Raw genomic sequence first — 23,570 nt, forward strand, 5'->3', positions numbered from 1 at the left:
GCGACCGGCTCCGCTCTGAGCACACAGAACAACCGAGGCACTATACAGCGGCTGTATAAAATGAGTCCACTGACATAGGGCTGTGGACACTGGAGAGGCTGGCTGAGAGAAAGAGAGGCCTGTATCCCTGACAGTAGCAGTATAAAGGGTGGTAACAGGGATGTCTGCTCTCATTTTCATCATGTAAACACGATTCACAGCCTTATCTGCAAAGCATCAAGTGTAAACACACAAACAAACAAACAAGTAGCACCCAGACACACTCCTGTCAGGATAACAAGAGGCGCATTGTCAGGAAAACAGTAGTCCATCACACTCTACTGTAACATGTTGTTATTCTACAAAGATTGTTATCTATTATTATCAAGTTGATAATATCAGATCATATGAAGTAGTAATGGCAAAGATTTGTTATGGTAAGTCTACTCTAGATTGGCTATTACAGATCGATTACAATGCTGATAAAACTCTATATGAAGTGCCAGTATAAACTGACTGTATGTATGTCTTAACGTGCTGTCATATTAATTAGATAATTTACTGTTTCTTTAAAATGATTTTCAAGTGAGAGATAAGATACCTCAATGGTACCGTTATATGTCATACTCTTGAAAGACAACAAGTCTGGGCTCTCCCTAAATGTTACTAATGCCATACAAAAAACACTTTACCCGGTCCATTGAGCGGTGGCTTGCGGACTATTTGTCTTGAGCGGAGTGTAACCCGTTACTGCAAGTGGAAAGGGGGAGAAAAGGAGGGCGGAGTAATACCAAGTTGTTTCCCAGCGCAGACTTCATGCTGAGAAGAAAAATAGTTTTTCAAAAGTTCCAGGAGGAGACGCACAGCAGCCGTGTCCGAGCTGCGAATGCTAATACGCGATAGGACCTATACGATTTATACGCCGTTTTTACTTTTAGTTGATTAATGAACTTTTTGAAGATCCCAGACACTGCCTCTTGGAACTTTTATCTCTCGGTGAACTCAAAGGATGTATTACTGCTAAGTTAACACTTCAAAGAGAAGTTGGGACAAATTTCCACCGAGATGGGGGGGAATTATAAAGTTTGGATATTTTTACCAATTTTATTCTTGGTCCATAATTGCGAAGGTAAGGACAATTTATTTATTTGACAGTCACATAAATTACAATTAATGTGTATGTGAGCTTTCTAAATTTGGCTAGCAGACAAGTCTGGACAAATTCTAGCCTTTTCTGTTTTTTCCCCCTTCACAAATTGTTAACGTTACATTTTGTCACCTGTGCGCTGCGCAATTTAAATGACATCAGATTGAAGCACGTGTCAGACAATATGCTAGCTGATCTCTAGTCTAGGCTACAAAGATTTGTTTTAAGCATTTAATTTACAAAAGCATGGTTGGTTGTTAGTGGCGTTCGAAGTTCGATTTCTGACAGGTTAATATAACACCTACGAAGGCTATCATAACGGGTTAATAACTAGATAACAAGCATTCGTTTTTGTATAGCCTACAGTAATAGGCTACGAAACTTTGTATTTGCATAATGTTCTTTGTAGACTAGTAGTGAACAAGGAGGATTTTATCATGGAATATTTGCCCCCTGAAGTTATTCTATCTTCTAGCAGTGTTTTTAGTGATAAAACCCAATGTATTCAATGGAAGGAAGTTGGGAGGTGTTTTGTGGAGGTTGATACAAATGTTGTATCTTCTATTGTGTGGGTGAGATTTTTGTTTACAGATTGCACCCGATAACAGCAAAGAATCAGCTTGTCTCTGTGGGATTGGTATGCGTCTCTGTGGGTAACTTTGCGAGGCTGATCGCCACTGTGAGAAAATAATTACAAGCGATAGTATGGAGTGCCGCTGGCAGCGCTGTGCAAGCAAGCCCGCAAGAATGGAACCCGGAATGTAACAATTGAAAGAAAGTTACTTCGGGCATTCGTCCAGAAGTTGTAGGCTAGAAGCACCGTTTACTCACATAAAAACGGAATTCGATATTTATGTCTAGTAGGAGATAAGTATTTTCCCTATTTCATTCAAGTCTATTATCTTCGTTCGTGGGGGTATAAGGTGAGATTTTTTTATGAGTGAAGGGGGGTGATGAGCCAACTTTACCCCCTCCTTATCTGAACAAAGAGCTTTTAACAATTGAACTGTGTTGCTGTGGGGGATGGGATGAGTGCTAGAATGTAATAACGTGATTTAAAAAAGGTAATGTATCTGTCTATGCTGTGTAAACTCCCACATATGGCTCACAAACCTTTTGGATGGATGTTTGATAGGGTTGTGTGTTCCAGATCTGTTTGTGCGCGAAAATCCTTTGAACTAGGCCTACTGTTGAGAAAGTAACCTATAGGTCTATTTTGTTGGCAGTAAAATAAAAGTTTATGGTAGCAAAATTTGATTGGTTGTATACAGGGAAGCTCATCGTTGAACTCTGAATTAATTAATTATCTTGCAATAACCCTGAACATTAATCAACTTGAGTCGGCTACATTACACTGTAATTAAACAAATTATGGAAACCATTCATTGGCTTATAGGCTATGCCTACCCTCAACGAAACGGGTTGGCAGATAATCTTATAGTTATCCCACATAGTCAATAATTACCATATCAAACCTATTATTACTAAAGCGATTTGGAATCTATGTAAAATAAATGGAATCCTATCTCGTTTCTCTGTCTACACCCATCACAGCATGCATCTGCATTCAGTCGCAGATAACGCTATCAGATCTTTCCAAGAAAGTAAACATACGCGTACCCATGCAAACGGGTGTGTCCATAAAGTGTCATTTTAACGAGTGGGAAAATGGAACTGTCTAGCCAAGAGCAACATGTTTGAAGTCCAGCACATGGCTTACCTGTATATTGGAATGATTGATTCTGAACGGCGGATAAGTGTAATTTGATTATAAAAAATAGAATGTTCCTCCATGCCCACTTCTCCTCCCACAAATGATATAGTCTGCTCTATCAAATGTCTACATGAAATTAATATTTCAAACCTGCCCTGAGAAAAGGGCCTGATCACCATGGGTCGGACTCCCTTCATCTCTCCTTCCTCTCCACAGGATTCCGCTGCGTGGATAAATACAGACCTTGTGACAATGGAGGAACGTGCATAGACTCACCCTCGCGATGCATGTAAGTGCAACATCATGTTTTATGGATCACACATGTACGAAAGCACTGCAGGCCTACATTGTTCCAAATGGTGATATGATGAGGAGGGAACTCTGAAACAGTATAGGCCCAGATTAGTTGAGGAGTTCTGGGGTAGAAACGGTTCAAGTAGGCATAGGTTAGTCATTTGTATCAGTATGCAGAACTTGTGTTATTTAGCGTTGGTTAGTAAATCATTGCATTGCAAATTACTTGAGCTGCACCGCGCTCACAATGGTCTGGAACTCAGCCAAGTGCTGGGTGGTTATCGATACAGTGTGGACAATGGCAAGTGTTTACGGTGAACATTTGACACGTTTATTTAAATGTTTCCGTCTGCAATCGAACCACTACTTGGGGTGTAATGTGTGTAATGAACAATACATGGATACATACGAGACAGGTTGAATGGAGTGTTCCAGCCTGGACTTGTTTGCCTTGTGACACACGTTCATTTGGAGTTACACCTGTTGAAGATGAAGAGCTTTGTGAAACATAAATGACCGTATTAAACTGGTCATAGCATGACTAAGGTGTTCCTTATATGCAATTCGGTGGATTGTTTCGTAACCAGCGGAATTCATTTTGAGAGTTTCCCACGGTTTCTATATCGGTGAGGTCGTGGTTCCAGTCCGTCAGAGCGAGAGCAACATGGTTGTTCTCATCAGAGAGCCAGGGGCTGCTGTTTTTACTTTCCCGCCTGATTTGGACGTTTTCTGCGTGAGCTCTCACACTCATTCACAGTGATTGGGGGTCTTTGTTTTTCCAATAGGCAGGAGGTATGTGGGAAACAATCTCAGTAGTTAGGATAAATACCGTGTGATGATGGCTAGGGGGGCATTAGGCTTTTTACCATTGGGGGAAACCAAAGCCTATAATGCATTAGTGTTTGAAGTTGGACCAGAGCTGAGGATGTAACAATAATACTTGGTTCCTTTGGTTTTGACTTTTGTCTGATGAGGTTGACTGACAGGCAGCTTCCCTCCACTACAGTAGTCTTCAGGACTTGGTTGGTGACACGACCCTCACCTTCATGAGGTTGGCTGACAGGCAGCTTCCCTCCACTACAGTAGTCTTCAGGACTTGGTTGGTGACACGACCCTCGCCTTCATGCTACAGTTGGGCTGAAGGCTATTTGACGTCACCACCATCATTCCAATGCTCAGTAGAGTTTCTCAACCAGGCTATACAGTAGATCCCTATGTAGGCTAGGGATTGACCACTGATTCCACCACAGTAGTCTACGCTGTAGTTGCTGCTTGCTTGGAACATTCCACACTGCCATCTCATTTCATTACTTACATCCCAGTTCTGACCTGTGAGAACATGGCCATTGTAAAAGATCAGACAGGCAGCGTCTGTGTAAACGCACGTGCAGCCAGTAACCAACAAACGACCATATAGTTGTCAAATCATTACCCAGGGCAGGGAAAGCGGTGGGTAAATGTGTAATTGTGTTAATAGCTCCTCAAACTGTTCTTTGTGAGATGAGCTCTCTTCTGTTTTCAAACTGGTTAGACTTTCTGGAGCAGAAGACTTCTCAGGGTCGTCACATAACTCTGCTACCAACTAGCCTGTGCTTCAACCTTCTCCTGGTCAATACTGTAGTATTGTACATAGTTAAACCCTTGAACTTGGACCAAGCGCGTTCATTCATCTCCCAACTTTAATGGCGTCACGTCACCGGGTTAGTGTTTGCCTTTCAGAGCGCGTGTAGTGTGTTCATGCTTTGTGTTCCTCAGCTTTTTGGCGCTGTGTGTCTATATGTCTGGGGCGTGGAGGGCTATCCATTCATGCGTAATCACCCCTCTGGGTCAGTGTCAACAGCGATACATAGAAGAGATTCCCAATAGGAAATCTAAATGCCGTACCACACAAAATGGTAACAAGTCCACGGCAGGGCCATGACCGGGGCAGGCAGCGTAGCCTCGGCCCGGACAACGGGGGAGCGGAGTGGTCAAACCAGTCCTAGACTGAGGCGACTGGAGGACCCAGCCCCATCCCCTGGGATCCCAGTGTAACTGGAGAACCACAACAACAGAAAAGATCCTTTCTTCCCCCAGATACCTGACTGTAACCTGGCACCGTCAGGAGAGCTGAGAGCTGGGGAGAGGGTGAGAAAAGGAAAGGGCACAGGAGAGTGAGGGAGGAATGGAGAGAGAGAGAGAGAAATAGCAGATAGAGATAAAAGTGGTAGCTTTAGGAAGAAATTGTAGAGAGCTGGTGAGACACGTGAGATTTTACCTGAAAATCACTGAGGGCAAACTAGCCATTAGCTCTCTGTTTGAAATCAACCTCTGGATTTTCCTACCTGATGTTTCAGAGCAGAAGCTGTTGATCAGGTCCTTCTCTGAAGTTGTGCAACATGGGTATTATGTTCTCAGGTGACAGTAATGTTCTATCTTTTTTATTGTCATTGTTACTGTCCCAGATACCAATGTATCCTCTGTCTGGTTGGCAAACATAAAGACATGATACTAAACTCTGCTCTAAGCATGCCAGAACCATGAAGCTTTGTTCCCTCCCTGTTAGCCCTGTCTGTCTGTCTGGTCCCCTCATGGCTCACTACTGTGGCCCTGTCTGTCTGTCCCCCTCATGGTTCACTGCTGTGGCCCTGTCTGTCTGGCCCCCTCATGGTTCACTGCTGTGGCCCTGTCTGTCTGTCTGGTCCCCTCATGGTTCACTGCTGTGGCCCTGTCTGTCTGGCCCCCTCATGGTTCACTGCTGTGGCCCTGTCTGTCTGGCCCCCTCATGGTTCACTGCTGTGGCCCTGTCTGTCTGGCCCCCTCATGGTTCACTGCTGTGGCCCTGTCTGTCTGGCCCCCTCATGGTTCACTGCTGTGGTCCTGTCTGTCTGGCCCCCTCATGGTTCACTGCTGTGGCCCTGTCTGTCTGGCCCCCTCATGGTTCACTGCTGTGGCCCTGTCTCTGGCCCCCTCATGGTTCACTGCTGTGGCCCTGTCTGTGTGGCCCCCTCATGGTTCACTGCTGTGGCCCTGTCTGTCTGTCTGTCCCCCTCATGGTTCACTGCTGTGGCCCTGTCTGTCTGGCCCCCTCATGGTTCACTGCTGTGGCCCTGTCTGTCTGTCTGTCCCCCTCATGGTTCACTGCTGTGGCCCTGTCTGTCTGGCCCCCTCATGGTTCACTGCTGTGGCCCTGTCTGTCTGTCTGTCCCCCTCATGGTTCACTGCTGTGGCACTGTCTGTCTGGCCCCCTCATGGTTCACTGCTGTGGCACTGTCTGTCTGGCCCCCTCATGGTTCACTGCTGTGGCACTGTCTGTCTGGCCCCCTCATGGTTCACTGCTGTGGCACTGTCTGTCTGGCCCCCTCATGGCTCACTGCTGTGGCCCTGTCTGTCTGTCTGTCTGTCCCCCTCATGGTTCACTGCTGTGACCCTGTCTGTCTGGCCCCCTCATGGTTCACTGCTGTGGCCCTGTCTGTCTGGTCCCCTCATGGTTCACTGCTGTGGCCCTGTCTGTCTGTCTGTCCCCCTCATGGTTCACTGCTGTGGCCCTGTCTGTCTGGCCCCCTCATTGTTCACTGCTGTGGCCCTGTCTGTCTGTCTGTCCCCCTCATGGTTCACTGCTGTGGCCCTGTCTGTCTGGCCCCCTCATGGTTCACTGCTGTGGCCCTGTCTGTCTGTCTGTCCCCCTCATGGTTCACTGCTGTGGCCCTGTCTGTCTGTCTGGCCTCCTCATGGTTCACTGCTGTGGCCCTGTCTGTCTGTCCCCCTCATGGTTCACTGCTGTGGCCCTGTCTGTCTGTCTGTCCCCCTCATGGCTCACTGCTGTGGCCCTGTCTGTCCCCCTCATGGTTCACTGCTGTGGCCCTGTCTGTCTGGCCCCCTCATGGCTCACTGCTGTGGCCCTGTCTGTCCCCCTCATGGTTCACTGCTGTGGCCCTGTCTGTCTGGCCCCCTCATGGCTCACTGCTTTGGCCCTGTCAGTCTGGCCCCCTCGTGGTTCACTGCTGTGACCCTGTCTGTCTGGCCCCCTCATGGTTCACTGCTGTGGCCCTGTCTGTCTGGCCCCCTCATGGTTCACTGCTGTGGTCCTGTCTGTCTGTCCCCCTCATGGCTCACTGCTGTGGCCCTGTCTGTCTGTCGCCCTCATGGCTCACTGCTGTGGCCCTGTCTGTCTGTCCCCCTCATGGTTCACTGCTGTGGCACTGTCTGTCTGGCCCCCTCATGGCTCACTACTGTGGCCCTGTCTGTCTGTCCCCCTCATGGTTCACTGCTGTGGCCCTGTCTAAGGTGAACGAGCAGGGTCTCAGACGTGTAGTGGATAGCAGATTACAGGAGTAATCCTTCTGGAACCTGTTCCACCGTCTCACTGAGCCAGCATGACGGGTCACTTCTGATAGGTGTAGGGGTTGGCTGGTCTGGCCTGGGAGGGACTACTATGCTGATGCACCTGTAACACACACCACAGCGATCCAAGTGATTTCTTCTTCATCTCTGAGTCATGATAACAGTATATTGGATCCAGTACATTGGCTTCAGGGCATGATACTCCCTGTTGTGTCATATTTACAGTCTTGGCTATTCTCTTCTCCTGATGCACCTGCTTACATCAGCATCCTGGAGGGTTGGGGGAGGTACAAAACATACACACATCACTGGACAGAACATTGTTGTTCTCTCTGTCCCTCATTCTGTCTCTCTGAATCCCATAGTTGAACACAAGGCCAAGGGAGCACAAAGCCCAGAGACAGACAGACAGACGTGTGGTGCACTTGATGGTGAAGAGGTTGAGTATCACAGAGAGAGTGGACCTCTAGGTGAGCAGTCAGTTGAAGGGCCACGGGTCCCCTCTGCCCTGCCCTGCCCCGTATGTCTGTGTGTAGATGGAATGTGCAACGGAGGGGCCGCTGGAGTGCCGGAGATAATTAGGCAGATTGAGAGGGTGTCGTTCAGAGTGGATCCAGCTGGAAGAATTGGGGGGGGGGGGGGGGGGACAGCTGGTGCATGTTGTGATGGTAATCCGGTGAAGTCAGATCTTTGACAAAGGGGGAGCAAGCGGAGGGCCAGGTGCTGCCATTGAGCGGCCTGCTGGCCGCATGCTGGGAGAGACGGGCTCGTGCGTGGAGGAGTGGAGCAGGCCGGCGGACCAGCCCACAGGCCTCCTCTTCTCTGAACATGCTCCCTTTCTCTCTCACTGCTATTGGGGATGAACGCTCTTTGTCTCTGTGTGTTTTTCCCCAGCTCCTCCAACGGTTTATCTATCCTCTGTGTGTTGTGTCTCTCAAAGATAGGTTTTTCTCTCTCTCTCTCTCTCTCTCTCTCTCTCTCTCTCTCTCTCTCTCTCTCTCTCTCTCTCTCTCTCTCTCTCTCTGTCTGTCTGTCTGTCTGTCTGTCTGTCTGTCTGTCTGTCTGTCTGTCTGTCTGTCTGTCTGTCTGAGGCCAGGCCGTGGAGGGATGGAAACAGTGTCTCTCTGTGTGTTATTAATAGCTGTGATGTGACCTCAGTAGCAGAGTGTAGCAGAGTGAGGTCTATAAATTGTAAGTGTTGTGTTTTAATGACCTCCATGGAAGCTCCCGGCCTCTTAGGACATGATGAACGAGGGACAGTTTTTCAGTTTCAATAGGGAACAGCCACTTGCCTGTGTGTGTGTGTGTGTGTGTGTGTGTGTGTGTGTGTGTGTGTGTGTGTGTGTGTGTGTGTGTGTGTGTGTGTGTGTGTGTGTGTGTGTGTGTGTGTGTGTGTGTGTGTGTGTGTGTGTGTGTGTGTGTGTGTGTGTGTAGTAGAAGCTCTGTGTAGTAGGGTATCTGTGTCCTAGGAGCTCTGTGTAGTAGGGTCTCTGTCCTAGGGTCTCTGTGTAGTAGGATATCTGTGTAGTAGGAGCTCTGTGTAGTAGGGTCTCTGTCCTAGGGGTCTCTGTGTAGTAGGGTCTCTGTCCTAGGGGTCTCTGTGTAGTAGGGTCTCTGTGTCCTAGGGTCTCTGTGTCCTAGGGTCTCTCTGTCCTAGGGGTCTCTGTGTAGTAGGGTCTCTGTCCTAGGGGTCTCTGTGTCCTATGGTCTCTGTGTCCTAGGGTCTCTGTGTCCTAGGGTCTCTGTGTCCTAGGGTCTCTGTGTCCTAGGGTCTCTGTGTCCTAGGGTCTCTGTGTCCTAGGGTCTCTGTGTCCTAGGGTCTCTGTGTCCTAGGGTCTCTGTGTCCTAGGCTCTCTGTGTAGTAGGGTCTCTGTGTCCTAGGGTCTCTGTGTCTTAGGGTCTCTGTGTCCTGGGGTCTCTGTGTCCTGGGGTCTCTGTGTAGTAGGGTCTCTGTGTAGTAGGAGCTCTGTGTAGTTTTAGGGTTTAATGTGTTAATGTTTGCTTTATTTTCAGTTGCCATGAGGAAAGAAAGACCTGAGCAGAATTCTGAGTTTCCTCATGAAAAATGCATCAGGTTTTGTTGAATGTGATTATTGTCATTTGGATCCAAAACAGATAGACTGGGGATTTGATTTGATTTGGATGGGTCACTGGCGGTCTCTCAATTAGCCCTGGTCAGCAAACATCTTTTACATTGGAAGTTAGTCTTACGGCCAGCTATCTAAACTTGTATTAATCACGGTCAAATTACCGACCATGTGGCCCCAATTGATTTTATTAGTCAATTTCAGTCAGATTCATCAGTCAATCATATTAAAAACGGCAAATATTTCTCTCCGCCCCATGGCAAAATGAGTAGAATTGCAGGAAATGAACTCTAAAACTTCAAATTTCGCTTAGGCCCCCCAAAAGGTTGCATATGTGGGTATGAATGTGTGTATGCAGACCCCCCCATGACGAGTTCAGCTTTTTGTGACCCCCACCCCCATTAAAGTTACCCGTCCCTGAGATGTGATCCTGTACAGTACCCCTGAACAGAGCCAGTTCACCTTGAAAGAGAGATGTACACACGTCCCCACCCACTGGGCACAGACGTCATTTCAACAACAATATTGATGTACATTTGGTTGAGTTGTCAACTAACATGAATTCAACATGAAATCAACAAAAAATGGCACCATGTCATTGGATTTAGGTACACAAAAAGAAAATGAATTCCTTTACGTCGATGACGTTTTGCAAATCCAATCAGTTTTCCACGTTGTTTTAACATCATCACATTGATTTTGTTTTACTGCGATGCCGTGAAAACAATGTTGATTCAGCAACAACAATAAAATCCCAGTGGGCAGTCACACGGTGACAGGCAGCGCGAAGCAGGCAGACAACACAGTTAGTTAGTCCTGTTGGCTTTGCCCGGAACACCTTGGGGCTAGTAGTGTTTTCTCTGGCGTCTTCACGCTGGATTAGAGAGGAATGCTTAGTAAGATTCCTCCTTTCCTCTCCCCTCTGCTGCTCCTCTCAGTGTGTTGTCCTGCTCCCCTCCAGCCCGTTCAGCCTGCAGTCATCTCAGGAAGGCTTCAAACACCATGACCACGGGCTCTCATTTAAAACGGCATGTTTGGAATGACTGGTGGGATATAAAGACAATTAGGTTCTCTCACGCCAACATGCAGCGGGAGGGACCCACAGATCACTCGTGTCTGGTTGACAGGCAGATTGAGCCATCCCCAATCTGTCATGTCAGGAGGAGACCGCTGACTTCATGGGTGAATCTCAATTGGGTTTCTTGATTCCTTTCATCCTCTTCCCTCGCCTTCTCAAAACGCATCTAGGAGAGAGGATCCATGGAATCACGTAAACACAATTGAGATTCACTCCCAAGGAGTCAGTGGTCTCTTCCCGACTTGAAGGAACCTGTGGATTCAGCTTGTTGGACCTGTAGATAAGATTTGAGGTGGTTGCATATCTAAGGGAAGATGAACAGTATTTATCTGAGACAGCGGTGGTTGGATCTGCGCAGAGAGAGGAGGTAGCGGGTAGAAGGGGGTTTGTTCCCGCTGCTCCTGGATCATGGGGGCTGGAGGAGAACTGGGGGCTGTGGTTCCCAGGCCCTATCAGAGGAAGTGGTGCCTTCTGACCCGCTGTCATACACACATCCTGACTGTCTGTGCAGCTTAAAGCAGCTTACTCACTGCTCTCTGCCCTCCTCCTTGATCCCTCCATCCACACTGACCACAATACCACCAACAACGTCCACTACGCAATCATGTTACTGCCACAACTCATCATCAGGGACTGTGGTACAACTTGCCTGCTTGTTTCTCTCATGTGAACCCTTCATGTTTTGTGTTTGGGATCTCTACTAAGAACAAACGCTGACTCACACGCACACAGCACTCAGACACAGAGACACAGAGACACAGACACACAGACACAGCACTCAGACACAGAGACACACAGACACAGACACAGAGAGACACAGAGAGACACAGACACAGCACTCAGACACAGAGACACAGACACAGAGACACACAGACACAGCACTCAGACACAGAGACACACAGCACTTAGACACAGAGACACACAGACACAGAGACACACAGACAGAGACACAGAGACACACAGAAAGAGACACACAGCACTCAGACACAGAGACACAGAGACAGAGAGACAGAGACACACAGCACTCAGACACAGAGACAGAGACACACAGCACTCAGACACAGAGACACACAGACAGAGACACACAGACACAGACACACAGACAGACACACAGCACTCAGACACAGAGACAGACAGCACTCAGACACAGAGACACACAGACAGAGACACACAGACACAGACACAGAGACACACGGCACTCAGACACAGAGACACAGAGACACACAGACAGAGACACACAGCACTCAGACACAGAGACACAGACACACAGCACTCAGACACAGAGACACACAGACAGAGACACACAGCACTCAGACACAGAGACACACAGCACTCAGACACAGAGACACACAGACACAGAGACACACAGACACAGACACACAGCACTCAGACACAGAGACACACAGACAGAGACACACAGACACAGAGACACACAGACAGAGACACACAGCACTCAGAGACAGAGACACACAGACACAGACACTCAACTGAGCTAGATAATCATTGTCAGACTGTCCATTATTGTGTTGCCCAAAGAAGAAGAAAATATGCGATGAAGTCCTATATTATTACTATATTATGCTTCAGTCCCTATATGTCTAAATCTCGTGCTTAGATTGGGACAGGCCTTCCTCTGATGTCTCATCCCCTGCTTGTTTCTCTTTCTGCTGGGAGACTACGGCTTCTAAAGAGACATGTAATTGGAATAACTGAGGTTGAGCCCAACAGATTGAGATTCCTCCCCATGTTCCCCTCCCTCTCCTCTCAGACCCAGACTAGCTGAGGAGAGGAAGGAATGGGTTCTTCCCTCAGACGACCAGAGGAAAGGCAAGCACACTTTTCCACAACACAGAAATGTGTTCATGTAGCCGCCGAGCAGCAGGGTGCATTAAAGCTGCAATATCTAACTTTTTGGGCGATCTGGCCACATTCACATAGAAATCTGAGTTAAAGATCTGTCATTCTCATTGAAAGCAAGTCAAAGAATCAGTAGATCTGTTCTATGTGTCCTCTTTCTATGCTTCCCACTATTAAATTTAGTTTTACTTTTGGTTTTGTACACCAGCTTCAAACAGCTGAAAATACAATATTTTTGGTTATAGAAAATATATTTCACAGCGGTTTAGACGGTACAATGATTCTCTACACTATACTTGCTTGTTTTGTCACATAAACAGAATTTTTGGCAAACTATTAGAATTTTATCAACCATCAAATGGTGGAGCGATTTCTACATAGTCCATCTTAGAAAGAAACCAGGCACGGTTACAGAAAGATACAAGTCAAATCCCACGTTGTCGAAGTGTTTGTTTTGGTGTTTATAAGATGTTAGAGGAGATAGAAGTGAGGACCTCACCCTTCATCTTAAAGTTCTCCAGCGGTTTGTTGGTGAGAGTGCTTGAGATAACGGACATTCTTTGGCCCTTTTCCTAGCGTTCTCCCCCCGGTTTCTTATCACTGTGGAAGATAATCCCTGTCTTGTAAACATACCTCCAATGACTCTGATTATCACACAGCCTTTCTCCTGTGAACCGGTCTGCTCTGTGCTGGTCTGTTTGGTTTGGACTCCACGTTCTAATCCATCAGCCTGTCCTCATAAAAGATTTTGTTTGAATATATTGAAATCCATTCATTGCTCTCTCCCAAAGTCATTGTGAACTAAATGTTCACCGAGGAGTAGAATAGCCAAGTATGATAAATGAACTTGGTCTTTGGATTGGAACAAATGCTGTCTCATCATCGTTAGTCACATTTAGGCCTGGCTATACATTTTTCCTGAATGAACTTGGAACCAGCACAGTGAGAAACAGGCAAGATATTGTAATTTCATGATGGGGAAATCATTTGTTGAGAAACTCTGAGGAAGTTGATTTTTGATGTTGCCTTTTGTGCTGGAAAAAGTCCCTTTTATTTTCTCAGGCTTTGCAGCAGTCTGGTTCAGTTTAGGTGGTGGGGTGGGGTTCTGTGGTGGAGCACGTTGAAGAATGCTCTGGAAGACCTCGACCCTGGGATGCATGCGATGTGGTTATCCACGTCTGCTTTGCTATTCAAACAATTTCAGGGAGTTTTTTTTATCCCAAAGAAAAGACGTTGGTATTTGAGGTATTTCTTAAGATATCGACTTTAGTGTTGCATTGTCTCCTAAAGAACCGGTGTCTTCGTTCCAGTTTAATGTGAGGTAAATGTGTGGGTTTACTGCATTACTGAGCCCTTATTTACACAATTGCAGACATGTGTCACGCCAAGGATCAAAAATGCACCATGTCCATGCAGTCTTCTGACCAGAGAAAACAAGGAGTTACGAAGAGCATTGAGACGAGCAAAGCCACAGGAGTTTGAAATACACCGATAGGCCCGTGTGTTCTTGTCCCCTCGAGGGTTAAGAGGGTTTAGTGACAGCTTTTTTCTGCTCAGATTCATATTTGCTTTTCTCTAAGAGGAGGTTAATTGTCTTAATGTTCACATGGTTAATATTCATGCCATGGGGGCGCTCCTCAAACCTCCCTCTGCTCATTTCAATACCTCCATTGTCTGTCGCCAAGCACCATTGTTCAATAAAACGTTGGACTTTAAACTGGGAAAGTGTCGGACACACATCCTTTTATAGTTGATCATGGTCATTCTGTTTGACCTTGTCACTAACTGAACTCTAAGTTACCTGTACATACTGTATGCTCTCCAGAACTTTACAAACTGTCTTCACGGAACCCTGTGTCTCTCCCAAATGCCCCCCCTCCACTCTCACCCTCTCCCCAACCATGGGTTACTGTTGCCAGGCTACAGCTGAGATCTGTTGGTCCGTGTAAGCTCAGGCCTGAAAGACTGTCTGTTTGGGTCACTGCCCCTCCTCCCTCCACTCCGCTCCGCTCCATTCCCCCCCCCCCCCCCTCACACAATGGAGTTCTGACTACTTTAACTCTTTTATTTGGCCCACAGAACTCTCCCCTACCCCCAACCTGTTGGCTCCTCTCTGAGAAAGAGGAGAGCAGGGAGAGAGAGGGGGTGTTGGGGGAGGAGGATCTCTTCTTGTTGGCAGTGTGGTGTCAGTATGGACTCTCACAAAGAAATGGAGCTGCTGGTTCCTGGTGGTGGTGATGGTGATTGTAGTGGTGGTGGTGGTGATGGTGGTGGTGATTATGATGGTGGTGGTGATGGTGGTGATGGTGGTGATGGTGGTGGTGGTGATGGTGGTGATGGTGATTGTAGTGGTGGTGATTGTAGTGGTGGTGGTGGTGGTGGTGGTGATGATGATGGTGATTGTAGTGGTGGTGGTGGTGGTGGGGATGGTGATTGTAGTGGTGGTGGTGGTGATGATGATGGTGATCGTAGTGGTGGTGGGGATGGTGATTGTAGTGGTGGTGGTGGTGATGACGATGGTGATTGTAGTGGTGGTGGTGGTGGTGGTGATGGTGGGGATGGTGGTGGGGATTGTGATTGTAGTTGTGGTGGTGATGGTGGTGTGAGTTTGGCTGACGGGGGCTGTGCTTTGCTGTGGGAAGAACACTGCCTCAGAGAGACTTTTGTTGGAGGTTACCAAATTCCCATACCTTCGTAAATTCCTCCCAAAGCAAAAGCTCGCAAACAAGGGAAGGATAAAACTTCCATGACAGTTCTCAGAAGTGTAGAGGTTGGAGATCCTTCCTTCCTGCTGAAGGGGATGACAAGATGGTGGCCCTGCTGTGCTTTCTATCCTGTTATTGTTATTGTCCATCTGTCTTGTATGGGCTTTTGGTTGGTTCACAATACCTGTGGAATAGGTCACCCTCTGAGTGGGGATCAGGCCATTCGTCCATACTTGTTGCTCTGTAGGCCGTGACCGTGGTGTGTCGAACCGTGTCACAGATTACTGCGTGACGTCCACAGGTGAGCTGGCCTGCGACCCCTGTGTCAGGCTGGGTGATGTATTGTGTCTGAGAGGGTGGGCTCAGGTTACCTTGCACAATGACCCACAGAGCAGAAAAAGTGTCTCTGCGTTACTGTCACTCACACGGGCTGAACGGAGATTCACACACATAAATCACGTCTCCTTTATCTGCAGAGGAACACACGCTCAGCCTGAACACAGGGTCTGCTTTTCAACATGTAAAACATAGGAGTTACTAATGGGTCTTTGCGGTAGGTCTGTCTGGGTCCCTTGATGTTGTTCAGAAGTCTCCCCCATAAAGTGTAGGACGTTGGAGTAACTCAATCTCGTTGCCACCCGTTTTGTCATTTCTCAGTGGATCCCCAGCCCCGTGATGGGCTCGCCATACCGCCTCCCTCCTCTTCCAGCAGCTATAGTGGTTGTAAGTTCCTGCCTGTGTTTGGGTTTGTACTGTGGTGTTTCTTTGCATGTGTGCGCACATTATACCATGTGAACATTTGCATTGTTTTTGTTGTCGTTGGTGCCCTTTTGGTTGAAGGTGTAAAAAGTCACTCCATTGCATGTGAGTGTTTGTGAAGTAATGTTGTGTGTGTGTGTTGGTGTGCGTGCCTCGTCTATCAGCCAGGCAGAATAGCTCCATTGTTCTAGCAAGAGTAAAGTCCTGGCAGAGCGGGCCAACACCAGACAGCCTGAGTCTCTCTGACAGATGTGGACAGATGCATGGTGCTGGCTGGGGCTGCAGCTGGCGTCAACCCTCAGATCTGTTGTGACGTGAGGAGATTACCCTGGCTTTTCTGGCCCCGGCCCCCGCTGCACCCCACAGACCTCCCCCTCGTCTGGCTCTGGCACACTCTCTTCCTCAAAGGTCAGGAGTCAGCCCTCAGTAAATCTTGACCGAGGTTGCGCAACACCCCCCCACACACACACCTGCTCTCTCCACATCCTACCACTAAACACTTAACACCCCCTGGCTCTGGTCGAAGGTCCAACAGCTACTTCTCTGCTAGGCTACACTACAGCAGTCTCAACGGACTTTCACAACACTGGTGGAATCCAGATGGCTGTAAAAGTCTGAACTGAACTCCCAGATTCTGATAACGCTGCCTGACTGAACCACAGGTGCAGGACATAATAGCGTCCTCCACAGCCACGAGACTGACAGAACCCTGGTCTAGTTATGTGTCCCGGGAGTAGCATGTTGACAATGGCCACGGCCCTGACAAAAGAATGTGTGTTTTGGCTGCTGGACTCTGTGTGTTTTTAAAGGAAAGCAAACAATCTCTCCACTGCATTCCCTCCTGCTCTACCGCTGCTCAATCACAAACACACACACACACACACACACACACACACACACACACACACACACACACACACACACACACACACACACACACACACACACACACACACACACACACACACACACACACACCTGATTTATTCTCACAATCCAGTCATACTCTTTTACCCCTTACTTCCTGAATTGTAACATCTCTCAGTCAGTATTATCCACACATTATGCAGCTCTCTCCACAGTCGTCGGTTGAGATTCTCCTCTCTCCCTTAAACTTTTAACTGCCGTATCAACAGAATACAAGTCAAAAAGATTTGAGTGTGACTGCCCGGGTCTCATTCACTGTGCCTCAGACAAACACACACACATACAGTCTCACATCCGCTAGTTTCTAAAAGTAGCGGTAAGTTATTCCCTGTCTGTCTGTCTGTCCAGGAGAGTTGTGAAGGCCTTTAGAGCAGAACAACAGGCCGTAAAAGATGGCTGTTCTGCCGTTCTTTCTTCAGCGTTTTAAATGGCCACAGCACAGAATGGGCTCAGAAGAGTTTGAGTGTCAGTCTGTGTTGTTAGTTTTAAAACCTCCAAGCGGTTCCCCTTCCCCTCCTCAGTCCGTCCAAACGTCTCTTTGTGCCGACGCAGCCCTGTCCTCGTTTCTTCCTGGGTGACACCCTAGATTCCAGACATAGTTACTGTCCTTCTAAATAAACCCAGCCAAGCCATGACAAATAGCTAAGGGGACGAAGGCTTGGGGGGGTGAGGCGGGTGATTGGTCGGGTGTCAGGGCTTGCTAGTTCGTCTGTGAGGTTGCCTGGGCAACAGGGACATGGGATTCAAAGAGAGTGTTTTCAGAGCAGGGAACGAGGGATTACAGGAAATATGACATGACATTCTCTCTGGACCAGACCCCCCTCTATACCCCACCCACACCCTCCCAAAGACATTCTCTCTGGACCAGACCCCCCTCTATACCCCACCCCCACACTCTCAAAGACATTCTCTCTGGACCAGACCCCCCTCTATACCCCACCCATACCCTCCCAAAGACATTCTCTCTGGACCAGACACCCCTCTATACGCCACCCACACCCTCCCAAAGACATTCTCTCTGGACCAGACCCCCCTCTATACCCCACCCACACCCTCCCAAAGACATTCTCTCTGGACCAGACCCCCCTCTATACCCCACCCACACCCTCCCAAAGACATTCTCTCTGGACCAGACCCCCCTCTATACGCCACCCACACCCTCCCAAAGACATTCTCTCTGGACCAGACCCCCCTCTATACCCCACCCATACCCTCCCAAAGACATTATCTCTGGACCAGACCCCCTCTATACCCCACCCATACCCTCCCAAAGACATTCTCTCTGGACCAGACCCCCCTCTATACGCCACCCACACCCTCCCAAAGACATTCTCTCTGGACCAGACCCCCCTCTATACCCCACCCATACCCTCCCAAAGACATTCTCTCTGGACCAGACCCCCCACTATACGCCACCCACACCCTCCCAAAGACATTCTCTCTGGACCAGACCCCCCTCTATACCCCACCCATACCCTCCCAAAGACATTCTCTCTGGACCAGACCCCCCTCTATACCCCACCCATACCCTCCCAAAGACATTCTCTCTGGACCAGACCCCCCTCTATACCCCACCCACACCCTCCCAAAGACATTCTCTCTGGACCAGACCCCCCTCTATACCCCACCCATACCCTCCCAAAGACATTCTCTCTGGACCAGACCCCCCTCTATACCCCACCCATACCCTCCCAAAGACATTCTCTCTGGACCAGACCCCCCTCTATACCCCACCCATACCCTCCCAAAGACATTCTCTCTGGACCAGACCCCCCTCTTTACCCCACCCATACCCTCCCAAAGACATTCTCTCTGGACCAGACCCCCCTCTATACCCCACCCATACCCTTCCAAAGACATTCTCTCTCCAACAGAATCCCCCCTCTATACCCCACCCATACCCTCCCAAAGACATTCTCTCTGGACCAGACCCCCCTCTATACCCCACCCATACCCTTCCAAAGACATTCTCTCTCCAACAGAATCCCCCCTCTATACCCCACCCATACCCTCCCAAAGACATTCTCTCTGGACCAGACCCCCCTCTATACCCCACCCATACCCTCCCAAAGACATTCTCTCTCCAACAGAATCCCCCCAACCCCCGCCTTCCCTTCCCACAACCACCCACATCCCCCGGCCAGCTCTGCCCCTCCTTTCCACAGCCTGACTGACATTATCATTACAATCAGACTGGTGATCTTTGACATCTGACCTCCCAGCGTGTGAGTGGGTTCATAGGGAAAGCCAGGCCTATGCTGCAGGAGCTTTGGGACACGGAGGAGTAGCCGTGGAAACTAAGTGAGCCAGCGGGACCCCTCTCTCTCCATATTGCTGCTCAAGCTCTTCTTCCATGTAGAGGAGCATAACTCTCCCAGTGTGCTGCGGTCAGTGTGCTGCGGTCAGTGTGCTGCGGTCAGTGTGCTGCGGTCAGTGTGCTGCGGTCAGTGTGCTGTTGTCAGTGTGCTGTTGTCAGTGCGCTGTTGTCAGTGTGCTGTTGTCAGTGTGCTGTTGTCAGTGTGCTGTTGTCAGTGTGCTGCGGTCAGTGTGCTGTTGTCAGTGTGCTGTTGTCAGTGTGCTGCGGACAGTGTGCTGTTGTCAGTGTGCTGCGGTCAGTGTGCTGCGGTCAGTGTGCTGCGGTCAGTGTGCTGTTGTCAGTGTGCTGTTGTCAGTGTGCTGCGGTCAGTGTGCTGTTGTCAGTGTGCTGTTGTCAGTGTGCTGTTGTCAGTGTGCTGCTGTCAGTGTGCTGCGGTCAGTGTGCTGTTGTCAGTGTGCTGTTGTCAGTGTGCTGTTGTCAGTGTGCTGTTGTCAGTGTGCTGTTGTCAGTGTGCTGCGGTCAGTGTGCTGTTGTCAGTGTGCTGTTGTCAGTGTGCTGCGGTCAGTGTCCCAAAGCCCCAACACTGTCCCAACTGCCAAGAACCATTATGTTCTTACTGTAATTGCAGTTTTGTTAAAAATGACCGGTTGTCTAATTAATCAGAGTGGCGCACTTGAATAATCTTGTAATTCTTCAGCATGTCATTGAAAATGTAGAGGGGAATCAAATTATCTGAGGAGGACTTTCCTGGGTTTCTCTGGATTTTAGGCCCGGTGTGTGTGTGTGTCTCTACGGCTGCACATTCATGTGGGTGTGCCTGCCTCTCCATGCTGAGCCCTGTGGCTTCTCGTTCTCGCCATTGTCATGGCAGGTAGAAAGAAAGGCCACAGAACACTGAGCAGTCTTGTTTTTAGGAAGCGGAGCAGAGCAGCCAGTGGAACACAGTGTATTAGAGAGAGAGAGAGAAGTCCGGCTCAGTATTCAGCACACAGGGCCTGGTAACCCACAAGAAGAGTGGCCCCTACGGGTCAGGAACAACTCCTCCTCCCCCTGCACTAGCCTCAGGACCCCAGTCAGAGAGCAGAGTCAGAAAAGCAGATTGAGGTCACAAAAGAAGCACAAAAAGTAACAGAGATGATCTACCCCCTCCTGCAAAAAAAGAAGAGGAAAAGCCATTGTTGTTTTCTGCCCAGGGGTTATTTTACAGTGAAAGAGGAGAGCAAGCCCCGAGGGAGGGCCAGGGCCCAGCCATCACTGCCCTGTCATCAGCTTCAAACGACCTGTTTGAAGTGGGAGCCAATTCCCGTCCCTATCCCTTGGCCGGACTGGGGCTCCCTTTCCCTGGGTGGATGTAGGGTTATCTACCTATCACACTGGCCTCCCTCTCAAACAGACCCCAATAGGTACTGCTTCTCCGATCTCCACCTCCCCTGGGGCCCCTGGAGTAGGCCACAGGAAACCTGTCGTTTACCTCACCCTACCTGCGCACTTTTAGTTCAGGCTTTAGTCGTCCATCAAGATGGGGTGATGCGTTACTGGAAAACAGCAACTAGGAAGAGGCCCAGAAAGCAGAGACATTTTTCTCTCACCTCGTCTTTACAATCGTTCCAAAGCAGCGTCAGTGAAATGTTGTTGTCTTAGTGGAGTCCTGGTTCCTAATGTCTGCATCTCTCATAGGTCAACTATGTCACAGGTGGTCTGACATTGTTGACATGCTTTTGTAAGCTGCTGGTTTTGGGCGTGCTTGTTTTAACGTACGAGGGGAAAAGTGAGAGCTGAAGTGCGGAAAAGGAGTAATGGTGGAAGAATGTGAACTGGCATGGAGAGAGTGATGCTGTCCAGCTGGGAACAACAGAGGGAGAGGGAAATGGAGGAGAGTGCATGTCTTGTCTTTTACAGACAAGCGAGAAAGACAATGACTGATGGCTTACATCTGTTTCCGAATTAGAAATAGTATGTGTGTGTGTGTGTGTGTGCGCTTGCAGTATAAATATTCTGACTGAATGGAACCCACCCAGGGCCAAGGGGACTGGCTCCTTCCAGGGTCTGGGTCAGAGTCAGGTGCGCCTGCCAAGGTGTCTGTCAGGGGGTGGAGCAGGAACATGGTGGGAGCTGGGAACGGGGTTGCCTGCCTGGCTTTTGGCTGGAAATCACACTGATGTAGTTGTAGTTAGTTTCACTTCTCTCCCAACTTGCTCAGCTTTGAGGCCTGCTGCTCTGATGCCAGTCTGTCAGTCAGTCTAACCTAGGGTCTAACATGCTGTGTTCCGTATTTCTGTCCAGATGTCGGCCGGGGTACATCGGCCCTCTGTGCCAAAGCCTGGACCCCTGTCACCGGTCGCCATGCCTCAACGGAGCCGCCTGCAAGAGCCAGGTGGCCAACGGGATGCCACAATTCACCTGTGTGTGCCAGAGAGGGTTCAGAGGTCTGTCTGTCTGTCTGTCTGTCCGTGTGGATCAGTGTTTACTGAGAGAGTGGTGTCGGAAAGAGCTGATCTGTGCACATTTATGTACAGTATGCAAGTACATTTATGAAAGGCAGTTGAAGGCTCATGCATGCTTATAACAAGTTATAAAGCATATATTAGGTTTAGGTGTTAACTAAAATGTTCATAATGAGACATTGCATCCCTTATCTATCTACAGGTCAAGACTGCTCCCTCATAGACGCCTGTGCCACCAGCCCCTGTGCCAATGGCGCCCGCTGTGCCAGTTGGAATAACCACTATAATTGTTCCTGCCCGCCCGGGTTCCAGGGGAAGAACTGCCGCAACGATATCGACGAGTGCCGCAAGTCTGGCGTCTGTCTCAATGCAGGCCTCTGCATGAACACCCATGGTTCCTTCCGCTGCCAGTGCCCACCTGGGTACAGCGGGCGCACCTGCGAGGTGTCCTCCCTGCCCTGCGCCCCCTCCCAGTGCATCAACGGGGGCACCTGCCGCCCGACCGGAGATCACACCTACGACTGTGCCTGCCTGCCAGGTAAACTGAATGGCTCATAAACTGGCACACACACACACACACACACACACACACACACACACACACACACACACACACACACACACACACACACACACAGACACACACACAGACACACACAGACACACACACACAGACACACACACACACACACACACACACACACACACACACACACACACACACACACACACAGCCTCAACACAGACCCCAGAGCCCCGCCAGTCACTATGAACCCCAGGTCTTTCTCAGGGTTCCCCAGGCTGTCTGACGTAGCTGCTAGTGCTGTCTGGTGGGATGTTGATCTACTCGCCTGTCTTTCCCAGGTTCCCATGCCTCTCTCTCTCTCTCTCTCTCTCTTTCTGGCTGCTATTAATAGCTTGTTGACGGGATGGGGGGACAAACGGGGGTTGGGAGAGGAGAGTGGGCCTCTGCTCCCTTCAGGAGGAATTTACTTCATGGCCCTTCTGGCTTCCCTCCTGGGAGCTGACAGGAAATGTCTCTGAGCCGGAGAGGAAGTCATTGAAACTGTGAGAGATTATAAAACAAGCAAACATGGCAGGGAGTAGTGGACCTCTGTAGCACAGCACAGCGCTGTGTGTCAGCCTGGTGGTGTCAGGGGCCTCCCTGGTGCTCTGCTGCTGCTGCTGCCTACTGTGGGAAACACCACGCCATGAGAACATGTAAACACTTTCACTGCCCCTCTCTGCCCTTTACCTCCACGGCTGTGGGAAGCAGAGGGGAATGTTTAGGAAGACCATATGAATGGAAGTGGGGGGCATTGGATGTGTTAGTGAGCACTTAACTTGAATGGGAGTGGCTATTATCCCTGAGACTTAGCTTCTTGGCTCACCTCTCCCTCTCTGCTCTCTCTCTCTCTGTCAGGGTTCGAGGGACACAACTGTGAGACGAACGTGGACGACTGCCCAGGGCATAGGTGTATGAATGTAGGCCTGTGTGTGGATGGAGTCAACACCTATAATTGCCAGTGCCCACCTGAGTGGACAGGTCAGTACTGTGCAGAGGATGTCAATGAGTGCCTTATGCAGCCCAACGCCTGCCATAACGGAGGCACCTGCTTCAACACCATCGGGGGGCACACCTGCGTGTGCGTCAACGGCTGGACGGGAGACGACTGCAGCGAGAACATCGACGACTGTGCCACCGCCGTGTGCTTCAACGGCGCCACCTGCCACGACCGCGTGGCGTCCTTCTTCTGCGAATGCCCCGTGGGGAAAACCGGTGAGTCCGCTGGTCCACTGTTTCTCTGTGTCCCTGTTAGGGGTGTGAAATTCTGGGAACTTTCCCCAAATTACCTGGTTTTCCTGAAATCCCGGTTTCCAGAATTTTGCAGCCCTAGTCCCAGTCAGCTGTATGTTAGTTAGGGTCTTGTTTGTTTAC

At 49.3% G+C, this 23,570-nt stretch overlaps 1 protein-coding gene across 1 annotated transcript in view; it reads left to right on the forward strand.

The window, feature by feature from the left end:
- Positions 1 to 794: 794 nt before the first annotated feature.
- Positions 795 to 23,570, forward strand: part of LOC129833141 (neurogenic locus notch homolog protein 1-like) — a 42,998-nt gene continuing 20,222 nt past the window's right edge. The window contains exons 1-5 of the mRNA XM_055897468.1: positions 795 to 1,108; positions 3,057 to 3,129; positions 21,471 to 21,613; positions 21,834 to 22,169; positions 23,055 to 23,411. Coding sequence (XP_055753443.1) covers positions 1,045 to 1,108; positions 3,057 to 3,129; positions 21,471 to 21,613; positions 21,834 to 22,169; positions 23,055 to 23,411 — 973 coding nt within the window. The 5' untranslated portion in view covers positions 795 to 1,044. The remainder of the gene's footprint in view (positions 1,109 to 3,056; positions 3,130 to 21,470; positions 21,614 to 21,833; positions 22,170 to 23,054; positions 23,412 to 23,570) is intronic.

This window comes from Salvelinus fontinalis, chromosome 34 (genome assembly GCF_029448725.1).
Source record: "Salvelinus fontinalis isolate EN_2023a chromosome 34, ASM2944872v1, whole genome shotgun sequence".
Taxonomy (NCBI): Eukaryota; Metazoa; Chordata; class Actinopteri; order Salmoniformes; family Salmonidae; genus Salvelinus; species Salvelinus fontinalis.